The 22,757-nt window shown below is 42.1% G+C and overlaps 2 protein-coding genes across 2 annotated transcripts; both read left to right on the top strand.

Annotated features, from left to right (window-relative positions):
* Positions 1-935: 935 nt before the first annotated feature.
* Positions 936-8,277, top strand: sgcb (sarcoglycan, beta (dystrophin-associated glycoprotein)). Its single transcript, XM_089000275.1, has 6 exons — positions 936-1,076; positions 2,618-2,827; positions 2,918-3,103; positions 4,196-4,387; positions 5,356-5,487; positions 6,562-8,277. Exons 1-6 carry the CDS (start codon positions 1,062-1,064, stop codon positions 6,769-6,771), a joined length of 945 nt encoding a protein of 314 aa, XP_088856401.1. The 5' UTR covers positions 936-1,061; the 3' UTR covers positions 6,772-8,277.
* A 1,657-nt stretch (positions 8,278-9,934) lies between these two features.
* On the top strand, positions 9,935-22,662 carry lrrc66 (leucine rich repeat containing 66). The gene is made up of 4 exons (XM_089000267.1): positions 9,935-10,466; positions 11,981-12,150; positions 12,465-12,798; positions 12,861-22,662. The coding sequence occupies exons 1-4, from the start codon at positions 10,085-10,087 to the stop codon at positions 21,404-21,406; spliced, it is 9,432 nt and encodes a 3,143-aa protein (XP_088856393.1). The 5' UTR covers positions 9,935-10,084; the 3' UTR covers positions 21,407-22,662.
* Positions 22,663-22,757: the final 95 nt, after the last annotated feature.

Here is a 22,757-nt window from a genome sequence, read left to right as displayed (position 1 = left end):
CGTCACGTCATCTTCTGCTGGCCTTTATACACAGCAGCCTGACTCATCAGACGGAGAATATGTGGCTGGTGTTGTGCTTTTACTCCAATTCGAATTATTTCATAGAGGTATTTATTTTGTTTTGCACGCCATTTAGATGGCGACTAGACTAACATGAAAATGCTCCATTTGGGGAATAAGCGGTACGGAAAATGGATGGATGGTTGGATGGATGCTCTCCATGTGTCTTGATCTCATCTCATCAATGAACAAGAAAGAAAAACGTGGGGGAAAAACACACACCCTCAAATTACACAAAATGCTTACGTTAATAACAATAACACACCGATGACGTTTTCAACCAGCGAAAATAATAAAACAAATCCACGTATAACAACAATAACAATAACAACAAAACAACCGTGATGAAAGTAAATCTAAATGCACTAGGGGGCGATGTCGACCCCCTTCATAGTTTAGTGTCACTAATGGGAAACGATATTGCACTTGTTTTTGACAGTTGTTAAATTAAGAGGAAATACTAAATATGTGATTTTCCAGGCAACACTAAAGTGCAATTGCACACCCACTAATGCATGTGGCATTTTAAATACTTTATATATTCATTTATGTATTTATTTTTGTTCATTTGGTTGTTTATTTAAGATGTTCTTTAAAATGTGTATGGATATGAGTTTAAAATTACATTAATAACCACCCGTTATGAAGTTTTATATGTCATAATAATCAAATAACTATGAAATGGACAGTCTAGTTTATTGTCCGGGTTTCGGAAAATATGAACATCGATCAAATGTGGTTTGCTATTTTTGGGATCCTCCTCCCATTGGTCAGTTGGATTGGAACGTACCATTTTCCAAAAAACGAACTTCACATTATTTTAAAGCCCCTCGTCGACACAACTATTTGAGTGCTTCTGTACTGTCTAAAAGCAACACATCAGTGAATAAATTTCCCAAAACACGATAAGTCTGGATAAGAAGCAAACAAAGGCGGTTGAGGGTGTCCCGGTCACCCCTCCACGCACTCACACTTCGGTCGGAGAGAGAGGGAGAGTCAACATGGCGTCTGAGCAGGTCCGTTATCGTATTAATTTATTTTTATTTTCTCTTTTTCTCACACAATTTTGTGTATACTTAGGGGACACTTACGCTCGTACACTCGAGACGCTTCGTGTTTAAGCAAAATGCGCTGTCATTCCAGTGTAATAAGCATTGGCCTTCTCGATCGCATTTGTTTAATAAAAAATCAGTGTTGCATGCCAAATGGGGATAAATACTGACATCTACCAGTCTTACGTGACGACGATAAAACCCCCTTAAATCACCAATAAGTAACGGTTTAATCGGTCTGTTTTGAGGCTAAATTTGGAACGGTGTATTTTTAGCGATGCCCGCACATGGAGGCTGGCTGTCTCGTCAGACACATTCCAGCACATACAATGTAAAGATAATTTAAACATTGATATTACGTTGATTAATTGGTGTGATTGTTTAAAATAGCCGTTGTCCGTTTAGAGAATAGAAGTTCACATATGTCGAGATAAGAAATGCATACGCCACAGAGCAGTGGCGTCCTAGTTTTTTAAGTACAGTGATACCTTGCCTTACGAACTTAATTGTTTCCCAGACAGCGTGTGTAAGGCGAAAAGTGTGTATCCCAAAAATAATTTCCCATAGGAAACCATTAAGATGAGAATAATCCATTCCCAGGTCCCCATAAAACAATTTTCTACCTTTCTAAGCCTTAAAACTATACAAAATATACCTTGTTTTATGTATAATAAATGTGCTATGGTATTATAATTAAAGAAATAAAGTGTACTGTATAATAAAGTCATTTTATTTACCTTTGTGATGGTCGTTGATGGCTTGATGGAATGGAGTGGCCGGTTTCATCAGCATTAAACACTTGAGGAACATAGCTTCTTCTTTCACCATCTTGAGAAATGATCCCTCGTAGGTGCTTTCTCTGTGATAATTTTACCTAGTTCCTCATCAATTGTGTTCTGTTTAGCTGGGTTGATAGCTCTTTGCATCATGTGTACAGATAGCTTGTGTGGATTATTTGTGGAGTCTGATTGATGGGAATTTTAACCTTGCAGTCTACACTCTGCCTTGGAACTATCAAAGTTGAAACTGTTTTCCATCCATTTTGTCACGCTCTCTGTGTCGTCTGCCTGTCTCTTTAATGTGTAAACCACCTCCCCTCAGTGCTGCGTTCTTGACCAATCACGTGGCTTTAACTGAAGACTGGGAATAGAGGACCAAAACAAGCCGGTTGCCATTTTGTTGTTAGAAGAACGGGCTAGTTCGCGAACGACACATCACTCATTGTGGCAGCTCTGTGTGTATCCCGAAAAATAGTTCGTATGCCAAGGTAAAATTTTCATGAATTTAACGTTCGTAAACTGAAACGTTCGTCAGCCAAGAGGTTATAGTAAACCGAGGTATCACTGTACTGTACGTTGCAGTCTCCCCCAGTACAACTGCCCACTGACTATACACATGGTGGATTTAGTTGAAAAACACTACAAGTAACACACAGTTGTACTACAAATGAACTGAATTGTCATATTAATGACCCGATATTTCACATACTTACCCCACCCTCCCAGGAAAGTGCTAACGGGCCGCTAAAGAAGTCTATGCGGGAGAAGGCCATCGAGAGACGCGGTGCCAACAAGGAACACAACAGTAACTTCAGAGCGGGTTACGTACCCATCGAGGAGGAACGCCTGCACAAAACGGGTCTTCGAGGGCGCAAGGGCAACCTGGCCGTGTGCGTCATCGTGCTTCTTTTCCTTCTCGCTTTGATTAACCTCATCGTGAGTAAACTGGTGACAAAAAAAATATAAATACAGTGATTGACTATTTAAAAAAAAAACTGTCCGCCATTTTGCTGCTGTTCCATTCAGATCACTCTGGTCATATGGACGGTGATCCGCATTGGTCCAAATGGATGCGACAGTATGGAGTTCCACGAATCGGGTCTGCTGCGCTTCAAGCAGAAAGCCGACATGGGCGTGGTTCACCCGCTGCACAAAAGCACTGTCGGAGGTCGCAAAGATCAAGATCTGGTCATCGTTGGTAACAATAATCCGGTAAGAGCAAATCAGTGATTTGTATGGGGCTCCCCCTTGTGGTACATTTAGGAATTACTACTTAAGTGTAGTTACATGTAAACATTAAATACAGCTAAACTGTGCGTTTTCCATTAAATACATTTGATATCTATCTATCTATCTATCTATCTATCTATCTACCTACCTACCTACCTATTTGTCTGACTGTCTAGCCATCTGGCTAGCTGGTTGTCTGCCTGTCTAGCAAGCTAGCTAGCTGGTTGTCTGCTTATCTACCAAGCTAGCTAGCTGGTTGTCTGCTTAGCTAACAAGCTGGCTAGCTGGTTGTCTGATTATCTCACTAGCTGGCTAGCTAGTTGTCTGCTTATCTCGCTAGCTGGCTAGCTAGTTGTCTATCTAGCAAGCTGGCTAGCTAGTTGTCTATCTAGCAAGCTGGCTAGCTAGTTGTCTGCTTAGCTAACAAGCTGGCTAGCTAGTTGTCTGCTTATCTCGCTAGCTGGCTAGCTAGTTGTCTATCTAGCTAGCTGGCTAGCTAGTTGTCTATCTAGCAAGCTGGCTAGCTAGTTGTCTATCTAGCAAGCTGGATAGCTAGTTGTCTATCTAGCAAGCTGGCTAGCTAGTTGTCTGCTTAGCTAACAAGCTGGCTAGCTGGTTGTCTGATTATCTCGCTAGCTGGCTAGCTAGTTGTCTGATTATCTCGCTAGCTGGCTAGCTAGTTGTCTACTTATCTCGCTAGCTGGCTAGCTAGTTGTCTATCTAGCTAGCTGGCTAGCTAGTTGTCTATCTAGCAAGCTGGCTAGCTAGTTGTCTGCTTAGCTAACAAGCTGGCTAGCTGGTTGTCTATCTAGCAAGCTGGCTAGCTAGTTGTCTACCTAGCTCTCTGTCTAGCTAGTTGTCTGTCTATCTAGCAAGCTGGCTAGCTAGTTGTCTGCTTATCTAGCTATTTATTTATTTTATACCCCACTTTGTAACAAAAACTTCTGCATTTATTTATCTGTTAATTTATGTATGTATTTATTTGTGTTTATTTATTTATTTATTTTAGATCCCAGTTCGTATCGAAAAACGTCTGCGACCACTCAAACAAATGTTCCATGTTTGTTGTTCTAGGTGGTTTTCCAGCAGGGCACCTCCAAGCTGAGCGTGGAAAAGGATAAAACGTCAGTGGTCAGCGACACCGGGATATCCTTCACAGATCCCCGCACCCAAACTACTTTCTTCAGTACCGACTATGACAATCACGAGTTCCACTTGCCCCAAGGTGTCAAGGTGCTCAGTGTCAAGAAGGCCTCCACAGAAAGGGTGATCGTCTCTCTCAATTGATCATCTGAGCCATTTTGTGGCACTTTATGGATTGGATTGGATTAGCCGTTACTCGTCTCGCAGTGGAGATATTTACATTTTACAAAAGCAAAGTTATGGAAGAGGAAAGGAAGAAGTAGAAAAATAAAAAGTCAAAACTAACTAAAAAAAACAACCTAAATAACAAAATAATATGACAACACAAAGACACATTCATTCAATCTTAAGCACTTTGTCTGTCTAGCTAGCTGGCTAGCTAGTTGTCTTTATCTAGCTGGCTAGCTAGTTGTCTGTCTGTCTGTATCTAGCTGGCTCCCTAGTTGTCCGTCTGTCTATCTAGCTCTCTGGCTAGCTAGTTGTGCGTCTATCTAACTACCTGGCTATCTAGTTGTCTGTCTATCTAGCTACCTGGCTAGTTAGTTGTATGTCTATCTAGCTACCTGGCTAGCTAGTTGTATGTCTCTCTAGCTACCTGGCTAGCTAGTTGTATGTCTCTCTAGCTACCTGGCTAGCTAGTTGTATGTCTCTCTAGCTACCTGGCTAGCTAGTCTGTCTATCGAGCTCCCTGGCGAGCTAGTCTGTCTATGTAGCTATCTGGCTTTTTGTTGTATGAAGCAGTTCTAGATGAAAGAAGAGAATATCAAAGCATCCTTTTCAGCAGTGGATCAGGAACGTCATGGTGAAATGCGCACGTCTGCGAATAGCTAAATGTTCAAAGTAAACACAAAGCTGTAACATCCATTGACAGAAAGACACTGTCTCACATCTCCTGTCCCACGTAAATCCGCTTCAATTCCAAGCCGCGACCGTTCCATGTACGCATCTGGCGCTATGGACTTCCTTTGAAATTACAACTCCATTTTTCAGGGGTTTCCATCATTGACAGATTCTTGCTATTTAGTTCTCAAACATACAAGGTTCCTCAAAAAGTACCTGGTTTTGATCTAAAGTGCTTCTGGTATGTCCAGATCACCAGCAGCGCCTCGTCGGACCTGAACATCCGCGGGGACGGCAAGGCCGTCATTCGCGGCAACGAGGGCGTCAACATCATGGGCCGCACCGTCGAGTTCAGAATGGGCGGCGACATTGAGCTCAAAGCCGTAAGTAGCTAAAACCCCCGCCATGGTTCTCAGTCAATACAGTGATACCTCGGCTTACGAACGCTTTAGCTCACGAACTTTTCACCTCACCAACATTAAATATATAGTCTTGGCTAACCAAACTACTAATGAACCAAACTACACAGCACCGCGGTGGCTGGCGGAGTAGTTTTTGTCACCCTTCTTTCTTTCAGTGCAGACGGGGTTTGTTATCGCGTGGAGTACTTTTGCTATTTTAGGACCGAAAAAGACCCCACCACAGGCTAGTGTTAAGCCGAAGAGGACACAAAAGAAAATTGCGGTCGAGCAGAAGAAGGAGATCATCGAAAAACACGAACGAGGTGTGCGTTTGGGTCACTTAGCGTCCCACGAGCAGTATGCTAAGTCGACCATTGCTACGTGTGGCTAAGGGTGTTTCTGTGTTGTCTAAGCAACGGTCTCAGGGTGGCTATCTAGCAGCTTTTCTGGCTGGCTATCTGTTAGCTAGCTATCTAGCTTTCTATCTATTTGAAGTATTCCGGGATAGTAAATGCTGGTGCGAGTGGCTGCCGCTGCTCACCCAGAGAAAAAACATATCCTGTGACTGTAAAGTGACCTTGAGAGTTTTGAAAGGCGCTTATGAATGAAATGTATTATTATTATTATAGAAGAGGTTGAAAATTTTTCTGTTGATTTGGATTAACGGAAAAGCATCTAGCATGGGACAGTGTGAGTGAGGGTATTATCACCGAGAAAGCACAGTAACTTCATTCGGATATCGTCAAGAGGCATCTACATCAACGACTATCACAAAGGTAAATAAAGCGACTTTATTATACAGTACAGTTTACAGTACAGTTCTTTAATTACAATCCAAGAGCACATTTATTATACATAAAAATAAGGTATTATGATTTATGGGGACCTGGGAACGGATTAATCTCATTTTTATGGTTTTCTATGGGAAATTAATGTTTGGAATACACACTTTTCGCCGTACACACACTTTCTGGGAACCAATTAAGTTCGTGAGTTGAGGTATCACTGTATTTTCAGGGTTTTGGTTTTCAAATCTAAACGTATCCCCGCTCGCAGGAGAACAGCATCGTCCTGAACGGCTCGGTTATGTTCAACGCGACTCGCATCCCCAACTCGGCAGGCGACGTCTACTTCGACGAAGGCGCCGAGCGCTACAAGCTGTGCATGTGCGCCGACGGGACGTTGTTCCGCGTGCAGGTCAAGTATCCTAATATGGGTTGCCAGACTTCAGATAACCCGTGCCAAAACACCCATCAAGTATTGTAAGCCCTGTTAAAAAAAAAAAAAAGTGTATTCATGGATTCCATGATCACAGACGTTTGGAAGATGCAGTGTTTTTGTTTTACCGTCTAGTATTTGTATTCTTATTATTTATATCTTTAAGGATTGCACAGGGACTTATTTTGGCAGCTTTGTGTGCGTGTGTGTGTTGCGTTTACTGACCACAAAGTGATTTATGCACTGCAATCATGCTTAAAAAGCTCTCGAGCTGTCAATCATTACATCGGCTATAGAAAAGATCAGTGGCGGGCTTTGGATTTCATCGCTAGGCCTTCAGTAGTGCTATGTCAATGTCTATCATCAAACCAGACTGAAAAAAAGTGTAGTGTAATTTACTACAAGTCCACTAGATCACAGGTGTCAAAGTCAAGGCCCGCGGGCCAAATCCGGCCCGCCACATCATTTTTTTCGGCCCGCGAAAGCAAATCAAACTTGTTAAATTCTATGATGATTGCTAAAATCTGAGCCAAAATTTCATATTTTTGGATGTCAACCACAATAAAAGTCATTATTCTTGACTTTAGATTTGAAAACGAGTTATTCATTAATTTGCTGTGTGCTCTATATGTAATATTTGAAACATTCTAATGGCTTCCCCAAATTCATAACGGCCCTCGAGAGGAAACCATAACTACAATGTGGCCCGCGGCAAAAAATGACTTTGACACCCCTGCACTAGATGGTACCATTGGCCAGGAAATAACTGACCGACCTTTCTTAATGATGTTCATTTTTCTTGAAAAGTCATTGTGAGTTTACAAAACCGCTATTAAATTAACAATATATTTGCTTATGCAGCTCGCTACCAATACAGTGTGCTAGCTTTGGCCAGTATGCTCTTGTCACTAGCAGCTAATGATAAGAGCAGTTTTTTTTGCCTAGTCACTAGCCAATCATAGTTTGCAAAAACTGTGACGTTGATCAGTGCCTTCAAGAAGGCGTTGGTACCCCTTTTGGGTTACTAACTTGAAATCTGATTGGTTACAGCAACGGTTTGATTGACACATTTGATGCGACAGGGCCTGCAGAATTGATTGTGAAGGCGTCCAGGTAGATTTCTGACCCTGGTAACAAATGATGGCTGAAATGTGATTGGTTAAATAATAATCCATTTCATTTCTAAGCGCCTTTCAAAACTCTCATTGTCACTTTACAGTTAGTTTTTTTTCTGTGGGTGAGCAGTGGTAGCCACACGCGCCAGTGTTTACTCAATGCTTAAATACGAAAAGTAATGAAAAGAAGCTGAAAGACAATTTGGAATTTTTTAATAAGAATTCATGGATGAAATATATTTACCATTAGATTCATATATTTTTAGGCCCGCAGAGAAGGCTTTGCAGGCCTTGACGGTCGAATTTAATGAGACGCATTATGCGGTCAAAATGTTGGGACACGGTCCTCCCAGGCACGATGCGGTTAATCGTGCCTGGTTATTGGTCAAATTGATTTTGGATTATATCATGAAAGATGAGATTAAATATATAAATAAACTCTCCGGGCCTTTTGTATATTTTTAAAATTTATATATATATGATATATATTTTGTACTTTTAAAAAGTGTCATTTGATCCATTCTGCACTTAAACCGCTTTCCAAAGTTAATTAACTGTATTTTATCATATTTTTACATAACTCATTCACTTCCAGACGATGTGCAAAAATGTGTCCACTCCAGTGCCAGGGTTTTTGTCATTTTCACTCACATTCCCGAACCCATAGATTGTTAAATTTTAGGACTACATAAACATTCAATGCAGCGTAAGAAACCTTAGACTCTCTTGTTTCATTCGAAAAGAGTTAATTCCTAAATTATATAAGACTGGAGTTATACGAGTTTGAAATGAGGGCTGGTGTATATATAGCGCTTTAACAACACCTGAAGCTGGAACAAAGTGCTAACATGGAATAAAAGGGAAATACTGCCCCCTCGTGGAAGGAAAAAAAACATTGTCAGAGGTCTGACCGGCGTTTTATCGGCACCCAAGCATGAAAAAACAAAACCCAAACAAATTCAGGAATATGTAAAATTTTCAATTCCCTAATAAATTCGTGAATGGCAATGAATTAGTTAATGGAAGGTGTGTACAATTTTTATATCCATTGTTATTTGGATTTTTTTATGACTAAACCAGCACATGCATGTTGACCCAAGAACATTTTTTGTTCTTCCCAAGAACCAAAACATAGCAGGAAGTTTAATAATAATAATAATAATAATAATAATAATAATAATAATAATAATAATAATAATAACATTTATAAGCGCCTTTCAAAACTCTCAAGGACACTTTACAGTCACAGAATACGTTTTTCTTGTTGGTAAGCAGCGGGAGCCACAATCGCCAGCGTTGACTCAAATAGGTAAAAAGCTAGGTAGGTAATATATAGACAATAGATAGCTAATAGATAGCTAGCTTGTTAGCTAAATAAATACAGTAGCTATATAAGTAATAGCTAGCCGGAGAGATAGCTAGCCAGCCAGCCAGATAGCAAACAGATAGCAAAAAAATAATATATATATATATTAATTTTTTTCTGCGGGTGAGCAGCGGCAGCCACACGCGCCAGCGTTCACTCAACCCGGCAAATATGACAACACAAAGACAGAGAGTCATTCATTCTTCAGCACTATCTGTACCCTCTTTGTGACATGAAGCAATTCTAGATGAAAGAGGAGAGGATCAAAGCATCCTTTTCAGCAGTGGATCAGGGACATCATGGTGGAATGTGCACGTTTACTACAAGCTAAATTTACTTTCCACGCTTCTTCAGGTTCATTTTACTGAGAAGACGGCGAGAATGTGACATGTTCTATCGCTGTACTGTTTAGCAAGGAAAAGATAAAAAGGACGAAGATCAAATCTTCCATTTCGGAGCGAAAAGTGGGCTAAGTGGTTTGTACGATTTTATTGAATACGTTTTATTTCATCCTACCAAATTGGGAGTTCCATTTGGATTTTTGTCTTCAAACATTTGCTTGACAACATTGTGGTGTTTGTGTGAATAAAAAAAAAATGTCAAGAGTGCTGCTGGCTCTTATCTGATGTTTTGATGAAAGGTCTCGGGGCGTTAACGCGTGCTCCGTTTTGAAAATGACAAGCTTTTATGATGGAATAGAATCCGGGCTTGGCCGTCAGGAACGCACTTATCTTGACGTTAAAGCGGATGACAGGTGAGGTATTAACTGCACGTCAATGATTGAACGCCGTCTTTGGGCGGGTTTGTTACTCCAAGCAGACTTTGTCCGTCAGGTTTAAAGCACTTCAATTTTTGCAACGCGGATGGACGGACGCTGTGGATGATTAAAATGGCCCGGATTGTTTTTGTGTTGTTGCTGCTCACCTGCTTCGTACTCCGTTGCCGCTCGCTGGTTTGCCCGCCGTCCTGCGCTTGTCGAGAACCCTCCGTGATGAACTGCTCCTCGGCGAGTCTTTGGACGATGCCGACAATTCCAGATTCGGTGACCCATCTGGATGTCTCTCACAATGGACTTGAAAGGGTAGCGCTGATGCGTCGGATGCTACCTCGGCTACGCGGGCTAAGTTTAGCCAACAACAGCATTGCGCGGTTGTCGCTCTGCATCCACGGCGGGCGTGTCGGTGGTGGAGGGTGCGACTCGTGGGCGCCGAACCTGTGCTTGTTATCTGTGGAGAGGAATCAGCTGGGACGACTACCACGGGGTGAGTCACAAGAGTGGTAAATGCTTCATGGAAGTACAGTGATACCTTGGCTTACGAACTTAATTGGTTCCCAGACAGTGTGTCAGGCAAAAGTGTGTATCCCAAAAATGTATTTCCCAAAGGAAACCATTAAAATGAGAATAATCAGTTCCCAAGTCCCCGTAACATGATTTTCTACTAAATAAGCCGTAAAACTACACAACATATACCTTATTTTACGTCTAATAAATGTGCTATTGAATTGTAATGAAAGAAATACACTTTACTGTATAATAAAGTCATTTTATTTACATTTTTGATGGTCGTTGATGGCTTGATGGAATGCGGTGGGAGGAGGTCGGAGGGAACGAATTGCTGTTTGGAAGGAGAGTCACATTCCATAAGGACTGTAATTAAAGAAATAAACTCTACAGTATAATAAAGTCATTTTATTTACCTTTGTGATGGTCGTTGGTGGCTTGATGGAATGGAGTGGCCGGTTTCATCAGCATTAAACACTTGATGAGGAACGTAGCCTTCTTCTTTCACCATCTTGAGGAATGATCCCTTGTAGGCTTCGGCAGCTTTACCGTCAGAACTGGCTGCCTCACCATGACGAATGACACTATGGATCCCTGTACGGCGCTTAATATTCTCGAACCATCCGTAGCTAGCCTTGAAATCATCAATGGATGACGAACTTCCAGGTTGCCTCTTGACGATATTCGAGTGAAGTTGCCGTGCTTTCTCTGCGATAATTTTACCTAGTTCCTCATCAATTGTGTTCTGTGTTGATAGCTTTTTGCATCAAGTGTACAGATGGCTTGTGCGGTTATTTGTGGAGCCTGATTGATGGGATATTTTAACCTTGCAGTCTACACTCTGCCTTTGAACTATCAAAGTTGAAACGATTCCAAATTTCAGTGTTTTCTATCCATTTTCTCTCTCTCTCTGTCGTCTGCCTATCTAACGTTTAAACCTCCCCTCCCCCTCACTGCTGCGTTCTTTACCATTCACGTGGCTTTAACCGAAGACTGGGGGCGGGGAGTAGGGGACAAAAACAAGTCGGTTGCCATTTTCTTGTTTGGAGAACGGGCTCGTTCGCGAATGACGCATCACTCATTGTGGCGCTCCGTGTGTATCCCAAAAAATAGTTTGTATGCCAAGGTTAAATTTTCATAAATTTAACGTTCGGAAACTGCAATGTTCGTAAGCCAAGGATTTCGTAAACCAAGATACCACTGTGTATATATATATATATATATATATATATATATATATATATATATATATATATATATATATATATATATATATATATATATATATATATATAAAATAAATGGATTGACTGTTTTTGGAAGACCTGAAAATAAAATCCACCCCACTGGATAAGTTGTTTCCTCCTTAGTGGTAATCACCACTCCTCCAAATAGTAATTTCCCCCCAAAAAACTAGCAAAATCCAGTACACTGGTGGAGTTTGTGCTTCTAATGATGAGTCTTCCCTCCTTCACAATCTGCTGTGTACAAAAGGGTTGAGTGCTTTGCAGTCCTTGGAGATCCTGCACCTGTCCTTCAACAAGATTACCACCATCCAGCTTGGAGAACTTGACAACCTGCGAAGACTGAGAGAGCTTCACCTACAACACAATCTCATCAGCAGTTTGCACACGGACGCCTTCCGACATTTACGACACCTCAAGGTAAATAAATACATAATACAATCGATAGTATCAGAGTAGTATCGCATCTAAGGTATTGATTTCAGCCAGTATCTTAATATTAAATCTTGCATTTGCACAGTACTCTGATTATCAGTCACCATTAGCATTCATATGCACATTCCTACTTGTGTAGTTTGTAAAAATAAATAACACTTTTGAGCCATTTAATCCAGTTCAGGCACAAGATGGAAACAAAATTTGACAAACCAGGAAACAATGTATAAGTTCTAGTGTTGATCTTATTCACACGTCTTGTTAAAGCTGCTATTTCACCGATATTTGCCTTATGGCAGATCCTCAACGTGAGCTTCAACATGTTGACTACCCTCAGCCCTTCAACCTACCTCTCTCTACACACCATCGGGGCGGATGTTCACCTGGCTGGAAACAGGTGGCGCTGTGACTGCAATATGCGTAGCATAAAAAGATGGATAGCATTAGACAGGAGCAGAGGCTCAGGATCCTCGGATTGGGTTTGCGCTTCACCGCCCGTTCTCGCCGGCACGAATATTCTCCAACTGGAGGACGATGATCTGAACTGTTGGAGTGCTGAAGAGGAGTCAAAGCTCCACCAAGACTTGACAGTCCATAGAGGTTCCCAGGTGCTGTTGTCCTGCGCTACAAAAGGTAACAACTAAACAAAACCTCCATACCGTCGGAAACTGAATAAAAACTTGTTTTATTCATAGGCGGATTATGGCGGACACCCACTGGTTTGGCACCTGCGAACCAACCTCAATCTGGTCTCCTCGTCAGTGCCATAACAGAGAAAAACACTGGTCTTTATGTGTGTTTGTCCAAGGACTACCGGGCGGTGTCTGTCTTTCACCTCCAGATTGCAGGGACGAGTAGAAAAGCTCGTAGTGTAACTGAAAGAATCACAGGTGTTGAAACACGGCAAACCGTGACACAGTCCGATTTGACGTTAGCCGTGTGTTTGTCTGTGTTCATCACTTTTTTGGTCGCCTTCATCCTGGGAGTTGTCCTCAGACCTTACATTGACATCCTCTGGAAGAGGATCACCAAAAAGAAAATATCGAACTCTATCTCATCACCTGAGGTGAGACAATACGACAATGAGGCCTACTATGAGGGCGAGGACCCAGAAGAGTTGCGGCCTCACAGGGAAAGGAGAGTCACATTCAGCACAGTGGACTTCCAAGAAGATGTTAAATGTCAAAAGGAAAGTGAAACAAAAGCCAACGGTACAGTGGCTGAATGTGAAATGGTCACAGATGAAGATTCAGCAAGTGGGAAAAGTCCAGAGGGAAGGAGTTTAGAGGATCCAAGAGGTTTTTCGGGCAAAAATACCAAGGGGAGGGAAAGTATGTCTGATTCCTCAGTGCCTGATAAGGACCAAAAAGAAGTGGACACTGTTCAGCAGAACTCAATAGAATTACCTCCAATTCCAGGATTTGCCTCTGAGCCCATTTCGCACCAAAACAATAGCAACATTTTAGCAGAGGAACCAGATGATGATGAAGAACAGTTCGAGTTCAGTGACCGCAGCACATCTCAGAAAACCAGCAGCCCTGTAGATTCCTATAACTACACCAGACAAATTATGCCAAGGCTGAACAGGAAGGACTCATCCAACTCCAGTTCATATATGAGCGATGACGAACTTTCAGAATACACTGTCAACCCAGATCCGCAGGAAGAGGAGCACGTGAGGAGGGAGTACGCTAAAACCAAAGTCTCCAAGACAGTGACTGATGTGAAATCTGCTAGTGGATATGAACTTAGCCTGGATCGGGACACAGAACTTTGGTGGCCCGCAGTCGACCTTGAGCACTCTGTGCACGTCCAGAGACGTTTGGATATTAAAGTGTGTGAAGATGATGTCCAAACTACAGGCTTCAGCAAAAAGTCCAGGACAGGGACAGTGGTCACAGAGGGAGTGGAACCTTCAACTTATTTATCCAGCAGTGATAGTGAAGAAACAAAGCAACCAGTAACTGTAGCTCCAACACCTGTCCTTGATCTTGACCACACCATCTCAGTCCAGAGATATTCAGATGTGGAAGCACAGTTACTAAGATCAGATTCCACGCCCAGCACTGACCCAATGGATGGATCGATTCACCTGTCAGAGCCACCACAAAAGCTTGACAGAGCAAGTATTCGAGATGGAGACATTCGCCTTGGGAAAGAGACAAGGTGGCCTACTATCGACCTTCAGCAGATTCCTCGCATTGAAAGGCATCCAAATGTAAAGTCAACACTGCCTGGTTATTCCTCGAGTAGTGACAGTGAGGACCAAAGGACGGGTATGTTACAGTCTCCATCTAAAGTCTCACCAAAATACGGCCTCCAAGCACCTTGGCCTTCAATTGATCTTAAGGATTCTTTCAGAATTAAGAGGTGTCTCGATGTCAAACCACTGTCACCAATTTTGGACTCAATGTCCAGCAGTAACAGAGAAAATAAAACAATATACTACACTCAAAAACAGGACCAAGAGACTCTAAATGTGACGAATAAAGCCACTCCAACACAAAGTCACAACGCGAAGTCATCTGAGCCTTCAATTAATCTTGAGGACCCTTTCAGTATCAAGAGGCATCGCAAAGCCAGAGCACCTCCACCACCGTCAGATTTGTCATTCATCCGTGACACTGAGCATGAAATAGGGCATCACATTACAAAGAGTGAACAAGGAGCCAAAAAGGTAATTGGGTATCCCACTAAACCACCGCCAACACCAATTTATGACCCACAAATACTGTGGCACTCGATTGATCTTGAGGATTCTTTTAGAATCAAGAGGCGTCTCAATGTCAAAGTAATTTCGCCACCTTCCGAATCATTGTCCAGCAGTGACAGTGAGCATGAAACAAGGCACCACGTCACAAAAAATGTGCAAGGAGACACTAAAGTAACTAGGTACCCCACTAAAACATCATCAACACCAAATTTTGACCCACATGCAGCCTGGCCCACTCTTAATCTCGGGGATTCATTCAGAATTAAGAGAAGGCTAGATGTCAAATCAAAGTCAACATTAGATGAACCATCCGGCAGAGACAGCGATGAGGTAGTGACTAATTACATCAGAAAACCAGAACAAGAAACCAGAAAAGTAACCAGGCACCCCATTAAAGCTAAAGCACCCCCAACACCAAATTATGACCCACAATCACCGTGGCCCTCAATTAATCTTGAGGATTGTTTCAGAATCAAGAGGCGCCTAAACGCCAAAGTACTTTCTCCACTTTCAGATTCATCATCTATTACAAACAGAAATTATGGAACAACTTATGACATCACCAAACAGGAAAAAGGACTCACTAATATAACCAGGTCTTCCACTAAAGCATCAACAACACCAAACTACTCCCAACATGGAAGCTGGCCTACAATTGATCTTCAGGATTGTTTTAGAATCAATAGGCGTCTTAATGTCATAGGACCTCCATCATTTTCTAATTCATCGTCCAGTAGCGACAGTGAGCCTGAAACAATTAATCACATTACAAAACATGAACAAAGACCCACTCACGTAACTAGGTACTCCTCGAAAGAGTCACCAACACAAAATTATGACCCACATGCACCCTGGCCCACTCTTGATCTAGTTGATTCGTTCCGAATTAAGAGAAGACTAGATGTCAAAGCATCATCACCAACTTTATTTGCATCGTCCGACGGTGAGAGCAATGATGTATCTAATTACATCACAAACCTAGATGAAGTAACCAGAAAGGTAACTAGGTACCCCATTCAAGCAACTTCAATAACAAGTTATGACCAAGAATCACCTTGGCCTTCAATTGATCTGCAGGAATCGTTCAAAATCAAAAGGCATCTCAACGTCAAAGCACTTCCACCATATTCTCATTCATCATCAACCAGCGACACTGAGGATGAAACAATTCAACACATCACAAAACAGGAGCAAAGAACCAATAGTGTAACTAGATACTCCTCTAAAGAATCACCAACGCCAAATTATGACCTACGCGCACCCTGGCCCACTCTTAATCTAGCGGATTCATTCCGAATTAAGAGGAGACTAGATGTCAAAGGAACGTCAACAACATTAAATGCATCATCTGACAGCGAGTGCGACAATGATGATGTGGTGTCTCATTACATCACAAAACCAGAACAAGAAAACAGAATTGTGACTATGTACCCCGCTAAAGCAACTCAAACACCTAATTATGACCCACAATCACCGTGGCCCTCAATTGATCTTGAGGATTCTTTCAGAATTAAGAGGCGCCTCAATGTCAAGGGACCCCCAACACCTTTGGAGTCATCGTCCAGTAGTGACAGTGAGCATGAAACAATTCATCACATCACAAAACATGAGCAAAGACCCACTCAGGTCACGAGGTACTCCTTGAAAGAATCACCAATGCCAAATTACGACCTACATGCACCCTGGCCCACTCTTAATCTAGCGGACTCATTCCGAATTAAGAGGAGACTAGATGTCAAAGGAACGTCAAAAACTTTAAATGCATCATCTGACAGCGAGAACAACAGTGATGATGTAGTGTCTGATTACATTATAAAACCGGAACAAGAAAAAAGAACTGTGACGACGTACCCCACTAAAGCATCTCCAACACTAAATTATGACCCACAATCACCTTGGCCCTCAATTGATCTTGAGGATTCTTCCAGAATCAAGAGGCGCCTCAACGTCAAAGTACTTTCGCCACCTTCAGATTCATCATCCATTAGAAACAGACATTATGGAACATATCATGACATCACCAAACAGGAACAAAGACTTCTTAAAGTAACCACGTCCTCCACAAAAACACCATCAACACCAAGCTATTCCACAGACAGACAATGGCCTACAATTGATCTTGAAGATTCTTTCAGAACCAAAAGGCGTCTAAATGTCAAGGGACCTCCAACACCTTCACCCTCATCGTCCAGTAGCGACAGTGAGCATGAAACAATTCATCACATCACAAAACATGAACAAAGACCCATTCAAGTCACTAGGTATTCCTTGAAAGAATCACCAACACCAAATTATAATCGAGATGCACCATGGCCCACTTTGAATCTTGCAGATTCATTCCGAATTAAGAGGAGACTCGATGTCAAGGCGTTATTACCAACTTTCGATGCATCATCGGACAGCGAAAGTGACAATGAAGTGACTAATTACATTAAAAAAGAACGAGAAACTATAAAAGTAACTACATACCCCATTGAAGCATCTTCAATATCAAGTTATTACCCAAATTCACCTTGGTCTTCAATTGATCTGGAGAAGTCGTTCAGAATCAAGCGGCGTCTCAACGTCAAAGCACTCCCACCTTCCGAATCGCCATCAAGCAGCGACAGTGAGCATGAAACAATTCATCACATCACAAAACATGAGCAAAGACTCACTCAAGTAACTAGATACTCCTTGAATGAATCACCAACACCAAATTATGACCCACATGCACCCTGGCCTCGTCTTAATCTTGAGGACTCTTTCAGAATTAAGAGGAGACTCAATGTCGAAGCAACATCACCAACTGTAGATGCTTCACCCAACAGCGACCATGAACAAGATATGACCAATCACATCACAGAACTAGAGCAAGATAGTACAAAAGTAAGTAGTTCCCCAACGAAAAGGCCTCCAACATTAAGTTATGACCCACAAGCTATTTGGCCAGCAATTCATCTCGAAAATTCTTTCGGAATTAAGAGGCGTCTAAATGTCAAAACACCGTCATCAACGTCATTTGGATCATCAAGCAGTGACAGTGAGAATGAAACAAATCATGATGTCACAAAACAGGAGAAAGTGATCACAAAACTAAACCCGTACCCAATTAAAACAGCCTGTTATAACCCACAAGTAACTTGGCCCTCAATTAATCTTGAGAATTCTTTTGGAATTAAGAGGCGTCTAGACATCAAAACACAGTCACCAACTTCTAACTCTGCTTCCAGCAGCGAGAGTGAAAATGAAACAATTCGGCATGTCGAAGTCACAAAACAAGAACAAGGAATCAGAAATGTAACATCATACCCGACGAAAGCACCTCCAACAACAAGTTACCAGCCACAAGCAACTTGGCCCATTGTTGATTTTGATGGTATTTTCCGAATTAGACGGCATCTAAATATCAAAGTGAAGTCACCAACTTCACATTCAACATCTGGCAGCAACAGCGAGAATGAAATGACACTTCAAACCACAAAACAGAAGAAGGAGGTCACAACCGCAATCAGGTATCCCATTAAAGGTCCTCCTTCACCAAGTTATGACCCAGATGTACCTTGGCCTTCACTTGATTTTAAGGATTCCTTCCGGATAAAGAGACGTTTAGATTTCAAAACACCACTACCAACTTCAGATTTCACATCCAGTTGTGAAAGCGAAGATGAAACGATGTACTACACCAAAACACAGGGCCAAAGCACAACCAAAATAACTAGTTATCCCCCTCAAGCAGTAAGCTATGGACTACAGTCGACATGGCCCATGCTTGATCTTGATAATTCTTTCCGAATTAAGAGGCGTCTAAACATCAACGCACCACATTCAGATTCTTTGTCCAAAAGTGACCATCAGTATGACATCGCTGATCACATTATAAAACAGGACCTTGGGACTCGAAAAGCTCAGCTTCCCATAAAAGTATCACCAAGACTACATTCTCAGTCAAAATCATCTTGGCCTTCACTTGACCTTCTGGATTCTTTCCGAATTAAAAGGCGTTTAAATTTCCAAGTGCTGTCACCAGTCTCTGGGTCATCCATCACCATGAAACAAGAACAAGGGAGCACAAATATAGCTCAGGATGCCATTGCAGGACTGTCAAATCCTGGGAATGATCAACTTTGGTCATTGCCTGACCTTGACGATTCTTTCCGAATCAAGAGGCGTTTAGAATTTAGAGCTCCATCACCAGCTTTGACCTCTGGTAGCAACAGTGAGAAAGATACATTTGTGGATGTACGAGGCCAACGGTACTATGAGACTCACAGGGGAAGGTCTTCAACTGAACCCTCCAATCAGGATGTCTTGGAAACAGAACACCCGACACTTGATACTGCCAAACATCTACATTTCAAAGTGCCAGCCTCCACCTCCGCTACCATTGAAGATGAAATAAACCAGTACACTGGAACATCGCAGCATGGGCTTGATGATGACAGTGATGGCAAGTCAACAGTCTTAACTTTGCACACCACAAGCCAGGACCAAGAAACAAATGTTGGAAGTAATCTCCGACTCAAAAGGCGTCTGGACATTAAAGCCTCATTGCCGCCTCCTGTTGGGATTTCTAACAGCAATACCATGGTAGGATCACGCCATGTTGAATCTCCTGGAGTAACACCATGGCCCTATGTGGACCTTGGTAGAGATAATCGTGTTAGGTGGCGCTTGGACATTAAATCAGCACATGCTGATGATGAACAAGATGCTACTATTGCTGATGCGACGGAGACGCAAGAACTGCCCCGGGTATTTTTGGGTGTCAGCAGACGTTTGGATATCAAAACGTCATTTCTGCAACAAGAACTGGCTGCTGATCAAATTTCTCTTGAGGATCGTCATTCCAAATCAAATAGTTCCATAAGTGACAGTGACGAAGAGAACCAAGATGAAAAAGCCTCGTCAAAAGTGGCAGACAAGAGTTCCATTAAATCTCCTGCGATTGTTATCCCTCGCAGTCCCCAAAAAGAGTCTAATATTAAATTAGAAAAATATGTAATTGTGCCGGAGACCGCAAGTGACAAACCCAGCAATGCAACCCCAGAGATAAACTCAGAGCTTCAGTCGCGATGGGCCAACATGCATCTTGGGTTCTCTCGCTTCAGAAAGCGTCTTGAAATTACATCGCATGCACCTGTGTTGCCTCTCAGTAAAAGTGATCCCGATCAAACAAAACAAAATTACACAGAATTCGCCTGGCAAGGAAGCACACGCACAGAATCACCTCTAACCGCTACCGAAGATCACGAAGACCCCGATCAACCAGCAGCGGTTCCGACAAGTGAAGGAAATCCAAGCGTACTAGGTCTGCCACGTATAAGGAGGTACTTGGATCTAAAGGCTCCTACTACTCTAAAACAAGGTCTGGATTCATCAAGCACCAGTGAGAATGAAGCAGACTCCACAGATGATTCACAATGGAGAGGAAAGAGTCATGATCTCAGGCTTTCTTCTTCGTATGCTACTCGGATTGTCGAGACACAACAGACAACGGAGACGTCGCAAGTTGCCACTGTGACAAGGCAGCCTTCCTCCAACAATAGTGAAAACGAAACGGGCGAGGTTGCACAAGCTAGCGACTCACCGCTACAATACCGACGTTTAATTATCAAACCTTCGTCTCTACTAAATAATACCGCCGCCGGGGATAAACACACTGATGGAATGACTCCACTACATGGTTCCTCTCAAAGTACCAGATATCAAGTACCATCTCTTGCCCCAAACACGATTGCTAATTCAAGATCTGGAGATTTTACGTCATCCAGAAGGGAACTATATTCTTACTCCTATAGTGCCAGACCTTATACAGTTAGAAAGCAAACCTTGTATGAAGCCCCGAAAACCATTCCCAGTCCAGGCTCTGGGGAGGATACTCCCCTCACAAGGGATTCATCAGATCTGAAACTAAAGACAACACAAAGTGGTTCCTCATACAGTGGCAGGTACCAGATCCCATCTCTTGCCCCCAGACCTTTCAGGAACTCGACGGAGAGCCTACCGGCTGCAATACGATGGACAGGACTAAGGACCCGCCTGTCTGAACCCTACAAACATCCAGATCCAAGCCTACCATCTCCACTTGGAGGGCTCCCAAAAACTCAAGATGGGTCCCTCGCTATAGAGGTCGCACAGGAAGACAGGAGCACAACCGTGGAAAGATCTCTTCACCGAAGCGGCAATTCCTTTTCATCATTCGGCACCGATGACATGTGGAAGGGTGCATCAGATAACAGGGAAAGGAAAGGACTTAACGCCTTGAAAGCCATGTCGGATGAGAGACAAACATGGGACAAGGAGGATGAAAAAGTGAAATATTTTCAGCCAAGTGGCAATTCTGAGAATTCCAAGAAGAAGAGAACAGAAGACCTCGTCTCTTATACCTCAACGAGCATCGGAGAAGACATCCTGCGCTACAGAACGCATGCGCTTCAGAGTCAGGAGATTCCACCTCCTGTTCCGACAACGCCCTTGCCAGATGAGGCCGTGGAGTTAATGCGGAATTCCAAAACCTCTTATATCCCAAGCATTAGTCAAGTTTAAATTTCACTACCCAAAAAATAAATAAAAGACTTTTAAAACTGTTTTAAAAGTAGCTCTGTCAGCTATTTGATTGTCAGACAAACATCATTGTGATTTGTTTTCTGATTAATGTATATGTACATGTTATGATTATTGGTCATATATTTTTATAAGCTTTAGTCCCAAGGGGGAATCAATGTTCCTGAATTGTGAATTATTGTAGACATTGTTTGCATTATTTCTGCAAATCAGCGTTAGGAATATTTTGGAATATTTGCCATATGGACCTTACGGTAAATATCCAATTTCTCTTGACTATTTGATAGAGATTAGACAGAATAAGAAGTTATCATATTTAAAAGTTTCATGCTGTTGTATGCTTAGTCAACACTTGTGACTTAATACACAATTAAAGCATAGACTGTCATATCTCAGACACTTATAAAAACAGACGCGCTGAACAATGAAAAGTTCTTTCACTTGATGAGAGAATGTACATTCCACCTGTTTTCATCCACATAATAACTTTGTATAACAAAAAATCATCTGTTGGCCATGGAATTTCTTATCTAAAGTGTGCTTTGGCTCACTAAACATTTGGAAACACTATTTCAATGTTCAATCCAGTGTAATGTAAATCCAAGTGGGTACAGAACCTCCCCACCTTACGAACGAGATACGTTGTTCTGAGAAGTCGTACGTAAGGTGATTTTGTTCGTAAGTTGCTTCAGTGCTATATTTTGTATGGAATGTATGTTTAAGTCAGGAAAATACAGTCGTAAAATAAATTAACACCTACTGTAGTACGACGACATACAGTAAAGTCTCGTTATATCGATATTCAAGGGAGTCCGAAAAAATATCGATATAACCGGTACTATCGATATATCCGACCCTGTTTGCATGTAATTTTCTCCGTGCGTGCATAGAAATAGTATCGATATAACCGGGACTATCGATATATCCGATATCGATATAACGGGACTTTACTGTATATCCTTGGGTCTTCGGTAAGCCATTACTGAAGCTGCTGGCACGTCATTAGTGAATGACATTCTAGCAGCCATTACTTTTTGTTATGCATCGCGTCCTCCTGCAGCGTCAACTGGGAAGAGAGATTTCCTCCCCGCCCGCATACTCTACGCAGCAAATCGTTAGCGAGCTCGGGGGATCGGGGCCTGAACTCATTGGCTACGCTGTACCCGCAAAAATGTTCGTTTGTACCGTTGTTCGTAACTCCAATGTTTATAAGTCAGGGACTGTCTGTATTGTTACAATGCAGTGCTTCCTATTTATGTCTATTTCCCCCCCCACATAATTCTCAAATGTTTTTATCTTTATTTTCCAGATTCAACTTTTGTTGGGGTTTAAA

Source organism: Hippocampus bargibanti, linkage group LG07 (genome assembly GCF_051943395.1).
Source record: "Hippocampus bargibanti isolate YZ-2025 linkage group LG07, ASM5194339v1, whole genome shotgun sequence".
Lineage (NCBI taxonomy): Eukaryota > Metazoa > Chordata > Actinopteri > Syngnathiformes > Syngnathidae > Hippocampus > Hippocampus bargibanti.
The sequence above is the reverse complement of the archived record's forward strand: the minus strand, read 5'-3'. Positions and strand labels throughout refer to the sequence as shown.